Source organism: Microtus oregoni, unplaced genomic scaffold (assembly GCF_018167655.1).
Source record: "Microtus oregoni isolate MIOR12 unplaced genomic scaffold, Mior012 000043F_ref0000047, whole genome shotgun sequence".
Taxonomy (NCBI): Eukaryota; Metazoa; Chordata; class Mammalia; order Rodentia; family Cricetidae; genus Microtus; species Microtus oregoni.
In genome coordinates, this window is record NW_024543210.1 from 7,324,500 (window position 1) to 7,346,833 (window position 22,334).

At 44.0% G+C, this 22,334-nt stretch overlaps 1 protein-coding gene across 4 annotated transcripts in view; it reads right to left on the reverse strand.

Annotated features, from left to right (window-relative positions):
* Positions 1–10,661: 10,661 nt before the first annotated feature.
* Positions 10,662–22,334, reverse strand: part of Vrk1 (VRK serine/threonine kinase 1) — a 71,830-nt gene continuing 60,157 nt past the window's right edge. For 3 of the 4 annotated variants that reach the window (XM_041633259.1, XM_041633262.1, XM_041633263.1), the window contains 2 exons: positions 16,151–16,241; positions 10,662–11,470 (listed from right to left, as the gene is read on the reverse strand). In XM_041633259.1, coding sequence (XP_041489193.1) covers positions 11,439–11,470; positions 16,151–16,241 — 123 coding nt within the window. In that variant the 3' untranslated portion in view covers positions 10,662–11,438. The remainder of the gene's footprint in view (positions 11,471–16,150; positions 16,242–22,334) is intronic. The other variant, XM_041633264.1, reaches the window with a different exon arrangement.

Below are 22,334 nucleotides of genomic sequence, written 5' to 3' on the forward strand. Positions count from 1 at the left end.
CAGCTTTAAGGGTAGAACAGAGGAATAGGCATACTGCTTAGGAAACGTCAGCTGCACATGTGTGTGGTGCAGGTGCACATGTGAAGATCAGGTCAACTGCAAGTGTTGTTCCTCAGAAGCCGCCCACCGTGCTGCTGTTTTCCTGAGACAGGATCTCTCACCGGACATGGGGCTTACCCACCAGGCTCCACTCGTTAGCCAGAAGCTCCATAGATCTACCCGGGACGGAATCATACATGTATGCCACCATGCCTGGTCTTTTACAGTTGCTGGAATCAAATGCAGGTCCTAAGGCTTGAACAGCAAATATTTTACTGACCGGCTACCACCTCAGCCCCCAGATAAGAGTGACTTTTAAGTGACATGGGCAGAGGCAAGGACACAGAATTTAGCAGCAACAAAGAGAAGTCCCAGAATAGACTCATTCACGCCTAAATGATTTTGAGTCAGCGGCAGAAGTTTCTTGCAAACACTGCCCTGCAGCACCCCCCACCCACAAGCAGAGAGCTGAACCTCTGCTAGAAAGCCAGGGAAGTCTTCTCCAGGGAAATGACTGGGCTCACTGTCCCAGAGGAGACGAGAAAGGGAGGGGAGGCAGCACTTCAAATCTTCCCATCCCTGCCCAGGCACAAGGACATAATTTCCCTGACGTCCTAAGTCTGACTGCCAGCTCTTTCCCTCCTTCTCTAGGGGTAGCTGGCACACCTGCCAGGAACTGTGCGCCTCCCTTGGTGCAGCTCAGAAGTGGAGTGATGCTGGTCCCCAAGGTCAGCTTGTGAGATGCACTTTGGAGTGCCAGGTGCTCTCAGCTGTGGTCTGCTGAACGACTGGCCTTTGCCCCATCCTCAGAGTACCCCTCTCTTCTCACTGAGACCACATGCAGAAGCCATCTGCACTGCATGGAAACCTTCGTGTCAGACTCAGCATCCTGAAGATCGCGGGTTGGATTAAATTCTTCTAAAAACCACCAGCCAGGCTGAAGGAAGTGACAGCTCCAAACACCGCCCCTCATAGAGACTCCAAATTCCAGTCACCTGACCTGGCTGACAGCTCATTCCAGCACAGCCACAGAGCACCTGAGAAAGCCATCCCAGTGAAAGACAACCAAGACAAATGACATCCCTTGAAGAAACATATTTGGAACTGGAGAGATGGCTTTGTGGGTAAAGGCACTTGCCACCAAGGCCTGAGGACTCGAGTTCCATCCCTAGAGTCTACATATTAGAAGGAAAGAACTGACAGCTTCAAGTATGCACACGCGCACACACACACACAACCACTAAAAATATAATAAAAGAAAATAATAATAAAAGAACTATGTGGAAGGGCAGGGGAGAGCGCTGAGCGGTTAAGAGCACTAACTGCTCTTCCAGAGGACCCAGGTTCAATTCCCAGCACCCACATGTCAGCTCACAACTGTCTGTAACTCCAGTTCCAGGGTCGACACCCATGGCCAACACTAATGCAGAAAAAATAAAATGAAATGAAATAAACTACATGGAGACAGGAAGCACTTATGTACTACAATTAAAATCTTTGGGGATGTAAAAGCCTGCAGCTACAAACTAAGACCAGAATCATATTTTTAAAATTAAGTTAGAAAACAGAGAAGAACTCCTGGAAATTACAAACATAATAGATTTTTTTTTTTCATTCCAAAGATTTGGAAGAGAACATTAAGAAAATCTCCTTGGCAGTACAGCAACTGAGAGGAGACAATGAATGTTCTGGAACTTCATGAGAGAACAGAGGAAATGGAAAGGGGAAACTGTCAAAAGATATTTCAACAAAAGTTTCAGGACACACCCAGGAAACAGCCCCACAACAACTCACTCTATGAGAATAAAGACAATCACGGAAAGACAGCCCGCCATACAGCAGGGAGGGAAATGGCACCCACAGAACAGAAGCCAGAGCAACTCTGAGTTTGCTAAACAGCAGTAATGGAGCCAGCAAAGTTCTTAAGAAAAATTAATTCCTATCTATAATCCGCTATGAGTCAAACTATCAGTCAAGAGGAAAGGCAGAACAAAGGCATTTGACATCAGCAAGACTTCAAAAGGGTTCACCTCCCACATATCCATTCCTCAGGCAACTGGTGACGAGTCACATGGGATGACAGGTAAACTGAGGAAGAGCACGCTGACTCAGGAATGTGACCCAACACTGCAGGCATGGGCAGGCTCCGGCTGAGACCAGCAGCCTGGGACACGGTGGCAACTGGAGCAGGTCACTGGAGGCTTGTGGATCTGCGCTCAAGCCTGAGTCCACTCTAGGAAGCCACTGCCCCAAGCTTTCTCTGGTGAAGGTGGGCGACTTAGCAGGCGGACCACTGAGGTGCTCTGTCAGGCTCATGTTTCCATAGCATAGACACGGTTACATTTTATTTGGGTCAGGAATTCTCTTCCTTTCTTAGTGCAATAAGCAGCATTTTTCTCTATCCAGGTTCTTAGAGGTTTGGAATTCCCACTGCTCACCTCGATCCCGATCTTTCTGCTATGCACCACGTGCACACGTGTCACTGAGAGAAAAAGCTCCCAATGTCAGAGGAGGGCTGTGTAGCAGAGCCCATGGGGCCAGTCAACAGCTAGGACCCTGTCTTGTTTCACACAGGAGCCATCCCACCTGACCTCTCAGAGGGGTGTGGTCTTTATTATGTAGCTGTGGCTATCCTGGAACTACTAATGCAGACCAGGTTAGCATTGAACTCAGATCTGCCTGCCTATGCCTCCTAAATGCTTGGACTAAATGCATGCATCACCATATCACCATGCCTGGAAAAAAAAACCACACACCAAAAACCTCACATTCTTGTTTTCATCCAGGGTACTTTCAAAATAAAAAGAGTTTGGTTGTAACCATGGCTCCATGGGGGCTTAAACCCAGATCTTCTGCATGTAAAGCAGCCGTATGGGATAACTTCTATACTCTGCAATCTTCACTGGCCTGACTTTCGAAGCTAGTTCTACTTTATTCAAGGCCGATTCATGTTTCACACACATTCTCACTGTGCTGGTTTTCACTACATTGATCTGGGTGAATGAAGTAGGCCCTTCTGTCTTTTCTCCCAGCGTCTGGTACAGTGCAGAAGTCAGCAGAGCCCTGCAGCACTGGCAGTCCTGCAGACAGGAGCCTCAGCCCCCAGGCAAAGGCTGTGAAAGGGAATGGGATGGAAATACGAGGACCCCAGCACACATGGAGCGGGGGGGGGGGGGGGGGGTATGAAATGCACACAGGGACTTCTCTAGAACCACCTCCATTGCGGCTGTCAGAAGTGGACTCAGTAGCAGGACAATAGCGCTAACTTTAGGAGTGCAGAGACGTAAGAACTCAGAGCAAACCTGTCTGCTTCAAAGGCAGTGTGGCACAACCCCAGAACCTTCTGTGTGGAGGAAAATGCTATCACTTCGAGCTGGGTTTTTAATTTGCCTATTTTTGAGGCAGAAAACATGACAGTGGAGAAATGGGGGCAGCTTAAGGAAGGACTGTAGACACTGAGCTGAGTCAAGGAGCAGGAAGCATCCTGGCTTCTCCCTGAATCTTCATTTCCAGGGTCGCAGTGATTAAGAAATGTAAACCCAACACACCCCAGTACGGTTAATTTCTCTTGACAGTTTGTAGCACAAATTGTGAAAATCTGTGAAACGGAGTGTCTCTGAGGCGGGAGAACTAAAGTGAGGTTACACACTGAAGGAAGGACTCAACACAGAAACTAAAATCTGATAAAGCGAGGTGCCAGGGTGGGGCTGCTCGGCCCGCCTTCTGATTCTAACGGGGCAACAATGGCTGTCAATTAGGCAATGAGTGCTCTGTGCCTATGGGCTGGCTCCACTACAGTTTTCCTTTTTTTTTTGTTCAGTGTCTGCCAGAATGTTTCACAAAGCGAACCCAGCAAGACTACACTCCTACCAGAAGGTGCCTCAGATGGTTTTGTTAATAATTTTGATCAGCTGAAAGGAGAAAAAAAAAAACATTTCAATTATTCACTTTTCAGAAACTGTCAATTTCAATTTGGAGGGTTCAGTGTGTCTTTCCTTCTCCCTCCATCACTACCAACCAAACAATCCAAACCTGAAAAGCAGCCCCAGGCAGAAGAAAAGGGACCAGGCAGGGTATGCCCACGCGCTAAACATCTTGCTGACCACCTTCTCCCCTGGGGAGGCGGAGTCCAGCACACACAGAACTTTGTTGGAAGGGAGCACATTCCTTTAGGCTGCAGCTGCTACTGTGAAGATACAAGCATGAGCCACCATACACTGGCTTCAGTTTTAATAGCCTTTTAACCAACTTTGTTAATGGACTGAATGCAATTTAGATATGGAACTTGGCTAAAACACAGCTTCAATTGGCTATTAAAATTTAAGAGCCAACTAAGATAGCTAATTACAAAATAAAAAAAAAAAAGCCCCAGTGATGATGCTAAGCAGAATTAGGAACAGCAAATGACAGTCTGTCTAGTCTTATTCCCATAGGGAAAGAGACTCTTAACTGAGAAGTCAACCAGACACTGCGCAGCAAACCTAATTGCATTCCTGGTATTACGGCATACAAATCTGGCAGCTTGCTGCTACCAGACAGGGAGGAAGGCCTGTGGAACTCAGTCTGAAGGCAGCTGACCTCTTTCCACACGGGTTCCAGCCTGTTTCAGGAACACTTCCTCTTGTGGAGCAAATGCTGTGACTGAGGAACAATCCTGCACAACTCCAGTGGATGAAGGAGTAAGGCCAGAATAAGAGAGCCTCCAAAAAGCACAGTGTAAAGGAAAGAGCTCCTTCTCCCCCTAATATCTAGGTCTAAATAAAGGCAACAATAAATACGGGACTGCTCAGAAGCTGAGCCGAGGGGATGCCATGCTCGTTTGCTTCATTACGGATCCCCTCGTTATGGCATCAGCCGAGTGCCGCCCAGCTCTCCTGTGAAGATTTATCGCGTGTGCAGTGGCCACTTTGAATGGAGGTACTGGAGTCTTTAACATTCCCTAGTCAAGTGTCTCCCTGCTGTGCCTGTAAATGTCAGTCCAGTTTTTTCACGGCTGTGCGCACAGATTAGAAACAGCGGGAGAGCCGGGTAGTATGACTACAGTGCCAGGAAGGACACTTGTCTTGTGGCACAGCTCAAGTGATTCTTGGGATGCAGGACCCTGCTGTTTTCTAATATTTACACACAACTGGAGTCATCAAGAGCAGTAAATGCAGCCCAAAGATGGCTCGCTTCTTTTGTGCTCAGAACTTTACATTCAAATAGGGCTATCAACAATAACACCAAAAAAGACACCCGTCTTAAAGTTTCCTATTTCCCCTCGATTCTGCTACACTAACAGACAACTGGGCATTACTTCAGCTGCTCACTTAGCCTGGCCCCTCCAACACTCTGGGCATCACCAGTTCCCTGGGAAGAGCGGGTGTTAGGATTCTTGATCTCAAACTGTGTTTCTGCAGACTGTAGTTTCTCTGACCTCTACAGGAACAGGGCCCCAGACACAATTTTGATGTAATTTCAGCCACCTGATTTTTTTTTTTAACACTTTGCATGGCATATTGAAAGCACACATTGTAGGTGTGTGCACCTGGATACATGAGCTTTCAAATCCGTGGTTTGGGAACTTAGGAGTGGGGAGCAGGGGTTCTGAACCAAAACTATGCACATCTTAAAAAATTACTTGAATGACTCTTCAAATTATGGAGTATGGAAATTATATTTTCATAAGCTTTTAACTATCTGCTAAGGATTTCTGCATTCACAATGTGCATGTGTTGAGAGGCACACGGGAGCTAGACGATACACCCTGGAACTACAATATCAACCAGCCTAGGATATGCACCTCTCCAGCTGAATGGAATCCATCCTGTTAGTCACTGAATGAAGACAGAATGTCAGGGTGCTTTTACACTCTTGGTTGGGTGTAAAACAACCCATCAAGGATGTATGTATGTGTATATATAAAGCTTGATTGTTGGTATGCATGTGTGTGAGAGCACATTTGTGTGTGAGTGGCTTCTGTGCACATGTGTGTGCAAGTCAAAGGGCAACTTTAAAGTTAAGCTCTCTCTTTCTACCACGAGTTCTGGTACAAACTCAGGTTTTCAGGCATCCACGGCCAAGTGCCTTTAACCTGCCTAGTCATCTTGCTTGCCCAGCCTTGGGGACACCAAAGATATATCTCCTGCATGTAAACTCCTCTCAGGCAGCTTGCTACCTTGCAAACAGTCCTCGGGCATGTAGAGGAGACCACAGACAGCTCTCTGGGGCTGCTGTGCACCGGTGCTAGAATGTCACTCCTCCTCTCTTTCCAGGCACTCTGACAGAACCTCTGTACACTACCCAGCCGGAACCTGCCCAGCCAACAGACCATCCCAGGACCTTTCAGTCCTCATTAGCTGTGCTTGTGTGCTCTGATGTTGTAAGGGCTACAGCACACTGGCCCCGGATGGGGAAGGTATGAGGACACACGCAGCACCACTCTCAGAGCTGAGAATTATGTCACCCCAAATTTTGTACCAATTTCCACCAAGTTCAGAAGGTTAAAGTGAGTAATTTTCTCAATTTTGTAAGATCTTATTATTATATGTATAAATGCTTTGCCTATATGTATGTCTGTGCACTATACATGTGTCAGGTACCCAAGGAGAGAAGAAGAGGGCATTGGATCCCCTGGAACTGGAGTTAAAGAACAAGACCCAAAAAGAAGCAAATGCTGTAAAAGGTTTTCATGTACGCATCTGGCAGTGCTTATCAGTGGCTGCACACAGGTACACCCTTGACTGTCTGTGAGGTTGAAAGAAGAAGTGCTGCCACCCCCACTTTCTAAGGCTGCACTCACATGGACACAGGCACAGCTCTAGGGCGTCCTTACTGAGGCCGCAGCAGTTTGTAGCTTTTGAGCATTCCTAAATTTGTAGTGCAGCTTGGGAGGCAGTAGCATTTCTGCATTCAGCAAATTCAGCTGTTAGCAATTGCAGAAAATAACCACAGAAAATTTCTCCCTCTGTGCATGCATGTGTGTGTTGCACAATGATGCATCAACTTTTAAAAACTAAAAACCATTATCTGTCCTACTGCTACAAGTAAGTACATAAGCATGAAATAGACTAGGAATGGCATTGTCAAAGGTAGGAATAGTCAAAGGTAGGAATTGTTAAAGGTAGGAATTGGAAGTTTAAAACTTTATTATTTGGGGGACAGGGGTGTGCCAGATATGTGTGTGTGAAGGTCAAAATTAACTTTGTGGATGGAGTCAGTTATATCCATGGTTCCTGGCGATCGAGCTCAGGTCACCAGGCCTTTACCTTCTGAGCCGTCTCACTGGCCCAAGAGTTTGACTTCTGTAGTGGTGACAGAATAAGCTAAATGTTTCCCACTTTCATTTCTGTTAATATAACCTGGACAATGACTAAGAATCAGCACTGGTGACACAAGAACCTACCAGGGAACAGACCTGGGATGAGAACTGGAGAGAAATGAAGCAGAGGGAGGGGCTACTGAACGGACGTCCCCAAAGTATCAGTCAGTCTCACCTAATGGCACACATGCACCACAACAATCCTACATCAACTGCAAACTCAGAAACTTTACAACAGAAGTCATTATATTTCTGACTTCTGGTTAGAGGACATTTTAAAACACTGGCAGAAATTACAATAGAAAACAACAAACCAAAGCCATAAAATCAGATCCTTATGAAAACTGGAGAACAAACAAAAAGACATAGCAAATGGCTCTGGTCGTTATTCTATAAGCAACAGACACAACTCACGGGAGAGAAGACAGAAAGCTAATTTACAAATAAAGAACTGTTTAGCTAGCAACAACAACAAATTCATCTGAGCAAGGAAAAAAATCACAGCTTGGCTGAGGCTAGAGCAAACCCAGAAGTTGGTGGCTTCTACAACGGGCACCAGGTCCAAGGCCAAGGTGCAGACACTATTCCTGGTGGAACCATACACAGGAAAGAGACCACATCTTCTGCTTCCTCTTACAGGGAACAGTACTGATGTCACTCAGCAGGTCCCATCCTGGGTACCCCATTATTTCCCAAAACCCCCTTCTACTACTCACACCTGAGATTAGACTTCAGCTTATGGTAGGGGACAGGTGTGGCTCAGATAGAAGGCAGATGGGACACCAAGATTCACCCACAGAATTAGATGCCATCAAGATGGAGACCAGGCAAAGGAGGGTAAAGTGCTAACAGACTTTGATAAAAAATGAGAGCACACACCAGTTCAGCAGCTTTCCTAGTCCTTAACCTAGTGTTCACTTCTTTAAAGCTAGGGAACCGGTCACAGATGTTGACAATGAATTCTGCCCAATTTTGTTCAAGAATATTGTTTATAATGTGAAACACTGATAAGAATTTAAAGTTCAATATTAAAGTTATAAAAAGATGAGATCAAAAATCCAGAAGAAAGACACACTATAGTTATGTCCATGAAATAACTACAACATTAAAAACATTGTAGGACTTAAAAAGGAGACCATGGAGTGGTATAAGGTATTTAAAATAAAGTATAAAAAGTCAAAATTAAGTGTGACTGTGAACAGTGAGTACCTGAACGTGGTGAAGACATTTTTCTGTATATTTTAAATCTTCTACAATGGGTCTGCATTATTAAAACCCTACAATCACTGTAATACACAACATTAAAAAAAATACAGTACTCTACAGCACATATCCAGATACACAAAGACAAACCTTGCACCCCACACTGAAGCAGTGCTGGGCAACCCAGGTCTGGATGGGCACAGCTAATTCAGCAATTCAAGGAAATGAGCTTGTGTTTACAGTTCTAATAACAGTGTTCTGTCTTAAGAAATCACCATTGAAGAACACAGGAAGTTGTTTCTCTTAGGGCTCAACAAGTTACCACCACTGAATCCTTCTGTGCTCGACAGAAGAGCCTGTCACAGGGGATGATCCTCAGGGCCAGGAAACACCACATCACCGAGAACAGAATAAAGTGAAACCAAGCAGCACAGAACTAAGTGCACAGGTCAGAGTGCGAACACCGCACTACGAGAGAAGAGCCGAGACTGCAAACCTACCCTCTCAGGAACTGGCAAGATAAAAACTCAAGGACAGCAATTGTAGGTGCTGACTTGGCTAGACCTGCGAAACACCGTACTCCATAGGGAGTGCAGGCAGAAGAACAAGGGACCCAGTTAGCTGGTGGTAATCAATCGGGCTACTTCTGGCTAGTAGTTCTTTGCTAATTTATGTAGCCCTGCCAATATAGTAACATTTGAGGAAATGTCAGCACTTGTTTAAAACAATATGTGAGGAAATATTTGTTTTCTTAATATTTAACCAACAGGTTGTGCTGTTTTGTATTTTAAAAAATAAAAAAGGCTACTGCACACAGACAAAAACACATCACACACATTTTATCCTATTTTAGGCATCAATGTGTTTAAGACAGAACTTGGGAGTCGATTTAGGTATTACAAATAGACTTAGGACCAACACACTGCTCAGTATTATAATCCTACATTCTAAGGAAAGCAGCAGCCTCTGTCCCAAATGAGTTCCTTTCCCCTAGTCCTGCAGCTGTATGTAACTCTAGAGTACTGACTTACCAGCCTGTGGGAGCTGCAGCTCAGGTTTGCACTTCTGATAGCACCTTGTCCCAGTAATGACCATGTCGTGTGACAACTCAACAGTTCATAGAGCCAGAGTCACGGCTCTGTCCTGCTGTCCATCCACACAATAGTTTACTCAGTCCTGTCTACAAAGCAATTCAGTCTTTATGCACCGAGATGTCTTTAGGATTGTCCTAGGTTGTGCCAGTTATATTGAGCATACACGATGGCTGCCCATAGTACCAAACACACTACACATAGTATAGGCAGGCAAATTATGCACCCATTACAACATTATGTCTAATCCTGATTACTCTAACTAATTTTTGAGGAATGTCTCTTGAAATTGTTCAGAAACATGCTACATTTTCTGAGCTTTATTCCTCAAACAACTTGGAAAACTATCTTAAGTTTTCTAATCATGAAAATTTTCCATCTAGCATGAGTGTACACATCTATAATCCCTGCAGTTAATGTGGGGTATACAGCTGTAACCACTCTAGCTAGTGTGAGATGCACAGCTGTAATCCCTGCAGCTAATAGGGGGGTACACACCTATAACCCCTGAAGCCAGTATGGGGTACACAGCTGTAACCACTCCAGCTAGTGCGAGGTGCACAGCCGGAATCCCTGAAGCTAGTAGAGGTTACACACCTATAATCCCTGCAGCTAGTGTGTGGTGCATGACTGTATTCTCTGCAACTATTGTAGGGCAGACGCACACCAGTAATCCTAGCCTTTGGGAAGTAGAGGCAGGCAGGTCAGGATTTTGAGGACAAATGAGCTATGTAAATCAGACTCAAAACACCAGAAAAACAACTTAAAAAACAAAAAACTTTACAGAACTTAAATTTGTTTTACAAATTATCATTTTTACAAAACTGAAACTTGCAAAAATAAAAAAACAACATCTAAATGGGGGATGTCTTAGTTAGGGTTTCTATTGCTGTGAAAAGACACCATGACCACAGCAATTCTTGTCAAGGAAAACATTTAATTGGGGTTGGCTTACAGTTTCAGAGGTTTAGTCCATTATCTTCATGGCAGCGTTCAGGCAGACAATGTGCTGGAAAAGGAGCTGAGAGTTCTACATCTTGAGCCGCAGACAGCAGCCCACACTGGGCATAGCTTGAGCATCAGAGACCTCAAAGCCCACTTCCACAGTGACATACTTCATCTAACAAGGTCACACCTCCTAATAGTGCATTCAAACACAGGGGTCTATAGGAGCCATTCCTACTGAGACCACCACAGGAATGTTCTGAACACCCTGCACACAGGACTTCCTTGGAAGGCACCAGGTACTTAACATCTTTGGTCTTGTACCACTGGGTGATCACTGTCTACTGTCCTCCTATCGTTTACCTTCCATGCTAGTCTTACATAATCTGACTTTCAAACGTGCATGTTTCTCACAGATACACTGGATTTACACAGAACTCCTCCTTTGTGCATACAGCAGGCATTCAATTCATGCTTGTGTAAAAGAACAGAATCCACGTAGACCAAACTTTATTGTCGTAACAAATTGTATAGTTACACCGAGCAAAAGAGACCTTTAAGTTCTGTACCTCCCTAAAAGCAAGGAGCCTACCTACTCTGGAGAGTGCACAGCAGCCAGGGTCGGCAAACACTCTCAGGCCCCCAAACCACACAGGTTGTAATGACTAAAGATTCAGGGATTTTATAAACTATCCTTCAATAAAGTACACAAAATATTCATTTTAATAAAGTTTGTTTTTAAAAAAATAGCCATTTAATTATTACTACGACCCCACAAGACTCACATGAAAATAACACATAAAGTAGAAAAGGAGAAAAGCCAAATGAGTATGCTGAAAAGTTGATTCCTGGCAGCTGGCTTACTTCTGGGCTTTCTTTCTGGTTCTTGAACCTTGAAGAGGAATCAGAAAAAGTCACATCAGTAATCATTACTTCACAAAAGGGAGGGTCAGAAGCCCAAATCTCTTCATATCTGCCTGACTGATGTCTGTGGAAATGAACTCCACACAGGGCCTAGCTGTGGCTGGAGAGTCTAGGAACTGTCAGTTTCCTGTTCAGTCGCAGCCCACCAGGAAAAGCACATCCCAGCATTTCTACCCAAGATTTGTACTATAAAATTTGATACATTAAGTTCCAGTGCAACTTCCTGGGGATACACTGGGGTTACACACGGCACAACGACAAGAGGGCTGTCCTTTACAGCCTACTCCCCAAAGCTGAGCTAACAGGACAGTCCTCCCTGCTGCCCCTCACAGCCAATCCTGACCTAAGACCCTAGGAACAGCTCCTATCCACCTCACAAAGGGATTCTTCTCCCTGGCCTGACCACACAGCCCGGCACTGACCTCAGGTTCTTCCCCAGCCTCAAGCTCTCTGGATCAGAATGACCCACAGTATTGGAATGAGGGCATCCTGGTAGTTGTTAGTTAACCAACTTCTTTTTGAAAAAGAATTTTCTTTGAATCTGAGATAAAATTTCTAATCCCACACAAGTAATTATAGTTTCTAAAGGTATTCTGATCATGGGCGGTTTTAGTTACTTAGCTGGAAAATCAGTTTTAAAATTAAATTTTTTTTTCAGTCAGTTTCTGTTCAACTGTTCACTTCAGTCACACAAACTTTCGTGAGCACCATGCGCCACTCACACAGCCGGTACACCATGGCTGACTAACAATCTGGGGCTTTTCTTAACTGTAATATACTGGTAGCTAGAGGGGCTCATAAAGCCCCGCCCCTCTATGAGTGCATACAGGCAGAAATGGTTGCTGGGGTGGTTGTATAAGTAATGCCTCAACCAGGACTCTCTACCAACCCTAATGAAACTAAGTAACCAGGCAAGTAAACAGACAAAGAGGGAGTAAGTGGGAAGAGGAAAGGCATGTATGGGAGAGTGGCCAGAACAAACACATTTTACATTCTACAGAAACACGAGTACAACGACAAAACCATTATCATGTATAATTAACCTACACTAATAAAAATAAGCTAAAAAGACCGACCCAAGAAGAAATTAAAAGCTTCGATATTGCAAAATAAATTCCATGGTATATTTTGAGGTTTTCATTTCTAGAATATTAAAGTCAAATCTACAAAGAAAACGAGAACTGTTATGACTGTGAGGCTGTCCTGACAGCCATCTCCAAATCAACACCAAGCAGCTCACTTCCGGTGAGCTTTGAGTCCAAAGGCACATGGCAGACACGACGTAACTGCCATGCTGTACTTAACCAATGCTCTCTTACAAACATCCTAACTTGACAATTCACTCTTATGATAAATATTACTGCTTGTCCCTGTGGTCTAGACTTAGCACTGCTTGCTGCAATTCAGAATGCTCTTTAGATTTAGAATGCAATTTAGATTCCTCTTGGAATCTAAAGATTCAGAACCGACCTTGATCCAGGAGTCTCTGCTGTATAGGGCAGTTCAGTGTTTTCCCTAATGATCAGTTCTGCTATACATATGTCTCTTTAAAATAAAACCACATTCACAACACAGTACTGCTGGCAACAGACCTAATCATAAAATCAACATGTAAAATATGATAGTTGAAAAATAAAATATACAAGTTGGGGGAAACTCTTTCACCATTTTATAAATACGTGAACGTGAGGAGCATCCAGCAGGGTTTTCTTATAAACATCTGATCCCTGACTGTTTGGTATTTTCCCAGCCCTTAGTGCTTGATGACCAAGTAACCCCCAGAAGAGTGGTTCCCCACTGTCCGACAAGGACAAGCACACAAGCCATAAGGATCATGGCCACATCAACTAATTTTTAGTACAATTCTGAAATATTGGCACAGTTTTAAAATACCAGAATATACATGGTTTTTAAGACTTATCATTTTATAAGAGGGGGAAATTACTTGCAGCAAATAACCAAATTTTCTCAATTGGTAAAAATTATGCCTTGCATAAAAATAAAAGGATTAGAGGCCTCAGTTTGTTCTGGGCACCACCCGTCACCCTCTCTTTCTCTCACAGCCTGCACAATAACACGGAGAAAGCTTTCAGAGTGCGTGCCCACACAATAGACCCCCAACTATTCAAAATGAGTTTAGGTGTATCAGGAAAATTACACACGGTTTTAAAATGGTCTAAATAGATATTAAAGGAGAGCTGCTCCCATTTTGTGAGGCACAGCATTCTAAAAGATCACACGGTGAGAAAAGTCTCTCACCACATTGTAAACCAGAAACTGTGTTTGAAAATAAAATTGTTAATGAAGAAACTGACATTTCTAGAGCTGCCACTAAAGACAGCCATTCTTGAAACACAGTTATGACACAAAATCCTAAAGCTCCAAACCGCAAAATTCATGGAATTTATCGTATTTCTCAAAATATTAAAACACACAAAAACAGCAATGTGCCCTCTCCATGAAGTGACTTAAATTGATGACTATAGATGTATACATTTACATGACCCTTGGCCTGTTTTTTTTTTCCTTCCCTAAAATCAACATTTACCAACTACCTCAGGCAATATTTCTCCCCTATGAATATTCTAATAGTAAAATAACTACCCTTGCACTTTGACGGGGGGGGGGGGCCTGCAATGAAAAAACAAAACAATCATTTAAGCAAAATGTTGGGCATAGTGGTGTACCCCTTTAATCCCAATTTGGGGTGGGGGTGGGGGCACAGAGACAAGTGGATCTCTGAATTCAAGGCCAGCCATGGCTACTTAGAGAGCTACAGGCCTGCCAGACATACATAGCAAGACCATCTTAACAGGGTGTGCGTGCATGTGTGTGCTAACTAAGCAAAGTAATTCTGAGTTTGCATGAATACAGAAGAATCTGATTATTCTTAAGAAGTTAAGCAACTGGGCATGGTGGCAGCCTCAATCAGGCAGAAGCAGGTGGATCTCTGAGTTCTAGGCCAGCCTGGTCTAGGGCTGCAACAGAGAAATCCTGTGTTCAAAAGCAAAACAAAAAAGTTTTCGAGCAATCGAGCAGTTCTAAGTAAGGAGTACCATCTAAGCTCAGTGATACTTTCTCATAAGAACTGCCAGTTACAGTTACTACATTCCTTATTTATTTATTTATTTATTTATTTATTTTGGTTTTTTGAGACAGGGTTTCTCTGTGTAACAGCCCTAGCTGTCCTGGAACGAGCTCCTGTAGACCAGGCTGGCCTCAAACTCACAGAGATCCATCTGCCTCTGCCCCCCGCCCCATCCCAGTGTTGGGATTAAAGACCATTACTGCCTGGCGAACAGTTACTATATTCTTATATCAAAACTGCCAGCACTGAAGTGTTCATAGTTAAATGAAGAATTTTAAGTCGCACACTCTCAAAGCGAAGACCCTCTATGTTTATCGAGCAGCATTCAGGTCGCCAATGACCCACAGGCTAAGAGCGCATGTCTGACTCAGGCACATCTGGGACCCGCCTGGACAGACTCCTGGTCTGGCCTACTACAACATGAGGCTTGCATCAACTGCAATGACAAGGCTGCTTTAAAGCTTGAGGGTGTGTTCAAAGGTAAGAACAGAACGTCTTCATCAATGCTACTTAGTTCGTTCCCACTCACTGTCAGAGCTGCTGCAGCTCGCCTCTGGCTGAGACATGCTTCCATGTATTGCACCTTGGGACTCCTCACTTCCTAGTAACAAAATGAACAAGACAGGGAAGGAGGCAGTAAAAAACAAACAGTAGCAAATGGGAGATGGCAGCATTAGAAGGAAAGGAACTACTGCAGAGCTTTGGCCTCCAGAGTGAACTGACGCCCTCCTGACAGCCCAGGGACTCTTTGGGTAAATGCAGATGAACCCGACCATGTTGGATCCATAATATATAAGGACTAAATACTAATAAAAATCAGGATAAAGGTGGCTTATTTTCAAAAGCTGCTTTCCAGCATGTACCAAAGCCACTGTCAAAATACAGTGCTGGCCTAAGTCAGCAGGGCATTTATGATATCCTGACATTTTTGCCCAAAACATGGCTATTCATCAGAAATTAAGAAATGCCCCAGGACCAACAAATAAACAAAATGTTGAGAAAGAGGAAAGAAATCTTTAAGAAGCACTCAATCCAAAAAAGCACTGCATGGGGACACCAACACACAGACAAGTCGTCTTAGCTGGCCCGTGCAGATGCGGCCTTTGCTGACACCATTTCTAACTGTGGTTTTACAGGCATTGCCTTCAGTGCCAGCCTCTAAAACTAGAAGTAACTTCAAATCTTTGCTTTTGCATCAACTACCCTAAACAGTGAAGTTTCCAAACTTCCTAACTGGCTGGGATGTGCTGCAGAGAAGTGGACTGTGGCACAAGCATGCCACGAGGTATATGACTCACTGTGAGGGAGTGGAAAGCTGTGGGCCTGACAGGCAATTCTGGTCTCTACCTCCTAAGTCCCAGTCACGACTGCTGTGAAGAGCAAGTGACATAATGTGTATACAAAAGACACTCCAATACACACTGTGCCAACACAAAACCTATCCACAGGATAGTTTATCATCAAATGGAAATTCTACGACTCACGTGGTTAGCCTGTCATGTGGGAGGAAGTACAACTTGGGGCTGTACAAGGAAGGACTAAGCAATGCTCCTCACTTACGAGTCTGTATGGCCTCTTCCACCTGTGTATTCGAGCACTCCATGTCTTCCACACTACACGCCGTGCTTTCTTCTACTTCTTTCTTCCGCTTCTTACACATGAAAGAAAGTTTAAAAGACAAGAGAGAGAGATGTAGTCTTCTGCCCACAAAAGCAAATATACATAAATTAGCATATCTCAGTGTAAGAGTCTCAAAACAAACAGAAGAACCTAACAGAAGGATCTGGAACACAGCCCTCCACCAGTCAGCTGGGTGGAGAATCTTTTCTTCCACCACCTCTAACTTCCCATGCTTTAGTCTACCACTAAGTCACACTTGATCAAGAAGAAATTCTTTCAGAACATGAAATGTCTTCACAGGCCAGTGACATTCATACTTCTTCACAACATGGATGGAGGAAGATGCAGAGGCTGCGAGCCTGAGAACACACACACACACCTCACCTCACACCTAGAGTCTAAATTTGTTGGCAAATTCTGTCCATGAACCAGTGTTTCTTTAGAATGCTTCTTAGCAAATACTTGGGTGCCATAAACATTGCTGAGTGACATTCTAAGCACCGAGTTCTCCTGGTGGCCTGGAAGTCGTTCAGATTCTCCACACTGGTCCTTCCGTCTTCCATGTTCTTGGCTGGCGTCTGGAGAACGGGCCTGTCTGCAGTCCTTTGCCTTCCACTCTTCACAAACACTCTACAAGACTGAGCTGGGCCAATTCTGTGCTGAGTCATTTAATCAGTTAACCTCTCTATAAGTGTATTTATAGAGGGATGTTGGCAATAAATATAAAACACATTTTTCAGGTAGTCTTATCCTATGTGTGCCCAAAGTAAAATGTGCAGCAGTCCGAATTCTATTCAAAGATTCTCTAAGTTCCTTGAAGTAATTCTGGATCAATTTAGATATGCATCTGACATGTCCCAGACTCCACAGCACGATGCAACAGGACGTCCTCACTTACACTGTCTAGCAATTAAGTTCAACTTCATCTCAGAGTGTTCCTTGCTGCAGGCCATTTTGTGTACACTGCAGAAGATAATATTCACTGACAGCACAGCATTCTTTCCCTAATGGTAACCACAGGTTCTGCCCTAGATAACAAAGCCAACGTACGCAAGCTACCATGATTCATATCCAGTGCTTAGTGCCGCTGTAGGTGCATCACGACCAAGCCCACTGTTTTAAGGCATGTATAAGGTGGCTGTAGAGGAACGCAGAGGAACCTAGCCTGTACCCAATGAATAACCTGATTAAACCTTAAGGAACTTTCAATGTCATTCACTTAGGAGATTTGTATAAGAAGGTACTGCTTCTTAAACATAGCCATGAGAACAGTTCTAACTTCACACAGCTGATGAGGGAAGGGGAGAATGCCTTACATCTTTCTTTTCCAAAGTGTTGCTTCATGATTACCATCTAAACCCTGCTGGGCTGAACAGATTGGCTCGATAATTACATACAATAACTGCAGTGGGCAGGTAACCCTCAGCTGGCACGGGCAGCTCCCCTGTGAGAGCCTCCATATGCAAGTGCACTGATGGAGTGCGTTAGGTACGTCTTTCCTGCCGGTTCACAGGCCTGATTAACGGCAGCCAAGACTCCAAGGTTAGTGTGTCAGCAGACTTGTGATGCATTAGGCAGGGATAAACACAGACACTTTTGTTCGTTCAGACCCAAATTAAGGAGGAATATTTCAGCACTGTTCTGTGCTCCATATAGGCTAGAAAGCAGTTTCCAGATTTTAGAGGGTAGTTTTGAAGTGCTCATTATGAAGGGAGCTAGCCAGTATTTCTGACTGAAGAGCCCAGCACATTCAATCTGTTTTGAAGCTTATTTAATAAAAAATGAGCTTTCTTAATCTCCACACAGGTGAACTACAAGGAATGAAAATCAGACAGCATTCAGCTGAGGAAAGGAACACCTGTGCATCAAGGAAGGTGGTGGTCACATTCACCCACACCCCAGTCAGGAAGCTCCTACCCAACTTTTCTGACAGCACATGCTGTCTGGGGAGAAAGGGCCCATGATCTAAAGATCACCAGTTAGCAAAATAAATGAAGTCAGTCTAGCTTAACACTGTAAGGATGGCACATGATTCATAGGGCAACACACAAAAATCCCAAACAGGCTACTGGGCTGTCTTCTGAGCATTTCTGCCAGTATCCTTACGCTTTGGGTGTGTGTGTGTGGGCTCCATCCGAAATGAAAAGCTTCCCAAGCGGCTGTGCCAATCTTTGATTCTCTGACAGTCCCCACAATGTCTCGCAGGTGCCTTTATTTGCATTTATAAATGAAACCAAAATACTGTATGACACACAGGGGCAACTTACAAAATACACATGGGATAGAGTGTGCTTTTAATTCAACATAGAAAAAGCTCTTTAAAAAATAGGTTTATTTCAAAGGACATTAGTATATACCCTACACATTATATTTTTAAAGTGTTCAGATATGCTAGGTTAAAATTCAGTTAATTAGTTGCTTCTCACTTCCAATTTAGAAACAGGAAGACAAATCAGCTGACTGTACTGGACTGATAATTTACTAATAGTCTAAACACTGACTGGAGACCAAGAGAGCTGTTTCAACAAAAAGGACAACAAAAATCTTCAGAGGCAAAACCATAGACCGATTCTCTGCTCAAGTCAAGCTCTAGAAAATCATATGCAAGAGCATGTGACAGCCTTTAGGAAACACCATCCAGATCCATGGCCATCTTCAAACAAGTAAGTGATGCTCTCAGGGTGCCCTTCCCCTTACTACAGGCACCCTTTTCATTTTAAAAACAAAGAACATACAGCCTAAAACTCGCAGCCAAAGATCTCCAGGCACAAATATGCACAAACCAGCTCATCTGAGTTGTCAGAGCCCAGTAAAGCCACCATGCAAATGCACACATTCAGACTGTTCTACTCTAGAGCAACTACAATGGGACATTAGTCACTAAGAGCAACTGGGGGAGGATGACATGAGCAACAGCAAACATGGCGTGCCACAGAACCTGCAGCCTACAGATTCAGTTAAAAAATACGAGATGGGAAAACATGAAGAGAGGGACACAGGAAAGCCAAGGAGAATGTGCTCCTTGTTTTTCAGCTCAGGGCAACAAGGAGACTTGAACCCACTGCAGTCCTCAGACAGATGTCTCCTCCTTATGTGACTGGTTGAGTATGGAACAGCAAGTGTTAATCACTGTGTATGTTTCCAAGGAGGAAGAATGCACAAACTGTGCTCTTGTCAGAGTTACGTTCACATCTGTTTCCTTCTGTATGCTCTTCCAGGGTAGGGACTCAGTCCTACCCATTCCTCACCCTAGCTGAACTTTAGCACAGCACTGTACATGGGTCTGCACATACAGCAGCTATTCAACTACTGCAACTACGGCAGAGTTAGTTCATTCTTACCTAGGTCTGCCAAATGCTGTGCTATTTAAGTGGCAACGAAATAATTAAGATACATTAGAAGAAAACATTAGAAAGTATCATTCACAGTTAGAAGAAGAAATTAAAAATGGGAAGTAGGCTATGAACAAATGACTTTTTTGAGAAAGACGGATGATTTGAAGACTCATCCAATACTGTTAGAACACAGTAAAATGCTTGTTGTCTGAGGTGGGGCAAAGACGAAGACCGCTCCAAGAGTAAGGGACACTGTAACATCTTTCTCCAGAGCACCAGCCACTACCCAAGTGAAGACAGCATCTACTGTGTGGCTAGCACAGTGACTAGCTTCTTCTGAACGTTATAAAAACAAAATAAGATTAAAACCATCTGACTTGATGCCACATTCCTTTAATCCCAGAAATCAAGGAGAGCAGATTTTTGTGAGTGGGGGCCAGACTGGTCTACATAATGAGTTCCAGTCCAGCCGGGGCTATACAGTGACACAGTCTCACCCCCAAAAAGGAGGGGATTAAAGTAGAAAAGTACTGCCGTTTTTATGAAAGCATTAAATACACACATGTTCAGTCTCCATACCTGGTTGCCTTTTCATACACTGTGTATAAAAATCCTTTCCATGTTTCACAAACGGATGCTCCATATAACTCTACATACATGGAATTTCATTCTATGAAGTATTCATTCTTAAGCAGGCATAACATAACATGCCTTCATGGCCAACTCCCAATTTTCCAGTTATTTATCTAAATTTAGACATTTGTCTAAATTTAATTCTCTTACTAACAATTTTAATCTGCTCTGGGGATAGGAAGAAGAAATACAATTCAAGTAATTTTGCTAACTATTAACAAGTTTAGAGAGGAGAGTTTTAAAAAGGAAAGTGTTTAAATTCACAGTGTTCGTTCCTACATGGAAGGGTTTACCATGAACACCTGAAAGGGCACACCAGCAATCACCAGCAACCATTTAGCTGTGCAGCCATCTGTGTCGGGCATCACAGGATAGCATCCTCTTTACCACCCACTTGCCTATTATGCAGTATGTTTGTGTCCCCTCTGGCTCGCCTCTTGGAGACCCAGAGAAAAAGCTGTTTAGGAGCCCTCCTGATACTCATTTTATTAGAAAAACAGTTAATGAATAAGGTGAGCAGAAAACCTAGCCAGAGCCTACAGACACACTCCTTCCAGAGGTTCCTAGTAAAGTAGCAACTTAGGCCGGGAAGGCTTCAGCTGCACATCTGAGGACAACATGTGCAACCTTTGGCAGCAAGGGCTCTCCTGGACTAACTCTGCCACAAGCAACCTTGCTAGTCGCTTAAACTAAAGTGTTCTAGAGTCAATGAACTGAGCTCTAGAGACTGATGCCTGTATATTCTCTACCATGTTGGAATTAATGTGAAGTTTTGTCACTCATGCTTTCCTCGGAGGGCCCCATCACTTGTACCAATTATGTCAAAAACTTAAGATGTTTTAAGGACAATTCATGGGAAAAGGCAAAAATAGGCAGCTAGTTATGTCTTTTTTTTTTTTTTTTTTTTGGTTTTTCGAGACAGGGTTTCTCTGTGGCTTTGGAACCTGTCCTGGAACTAGCTCTGTAGACCAGGGTCTCGAACTCATAGAGATCCGCCTGCCTCTGCCTCCCGAAGCTAGTTATGTCTTAATTATCTATATTTTATGACTAAAATCACTAGGAGATTTCCTAAGTGCCTTGAGCTTCTTTGAGGCAAACTACCCTACAGATGTTAGCAGAATGGCCCTAGGCACTCAGGGTGCCTTTTCTGAGGCCCCCCACACACACCAAACACAGACAATTTAGTAATTGCGGGGTTGGGTGGATGGATATGTGCATATGCAACCAAAGAACACGTGGAGGCCAGAGAACAACTCTATGGAGCTAATGCTCTCCTTCACAGCTCCATGGGTCTGGAGATCAAGCTCGGGTCATTGGACTTGGAAGGCCAGTAGAGCTGCCAGCCCCCTCTTATAAGCTATACCACAGACACTCATGTGAAGGCTACATTGTCCATATGAAAGTAGGTGGAAGGTGGTTCTGAAGTAGCCAGTTGACAGTCCGAAGCTTGAAGGATTACTTACTCCCAGCAACAAGTCCTCTGCAGACTCTCAAGTAAGAAGAAAACCCTCGGGCACCCACTGCAGATGTGATACAAGGTCACATTATAGCTGTCTGTCTCCATGATGATCAGTAAAAAAGCAAATCCCACCTGGGCAGCATACTAGGGCTGACCCTGTTGTCACAGTCATGGGTGAGCCAGTCCTGAGGGCATGAGAGCAGAAGAGCTGACCTCCCCCACCCCCATGTCACCAATCTCTCTCATCCTCTCACAGTGGCAGTAGACACTGTAGGGAAAACATTAAACAGGTAAATGGGCAACTGGGGTGAGGAACAAAATCTAAGAAAAGTTACAAAACCAAAAAAGAGACACTAAGCAAGCCCAAGCAGCACATAGAATTTCTATGTTCAGAATCATTAAAAATAGCAATCCCTATCCATAAAGAGACATAAAAGGCTATCACACTGGTAACACAGTTATGGATAGGAGAGAGACTACTGGACCTTACCCATCCCTGCTGATCTATTGGCCACCAACAAATTCTGGGAGAAGGGGAGTTACCGTCCTCAGCTGTGCACCAACGGGTGACCCCACCAGGCTCCAACAAAGACCTCAAAACCTATGGTCACACAGACTGCCCTAGTTAAATTCAGTGGGTCACAAACAAATGACAGGGATGTGAGAGAGATTTCTCTGAAGGAAGAAGGAGACGGGG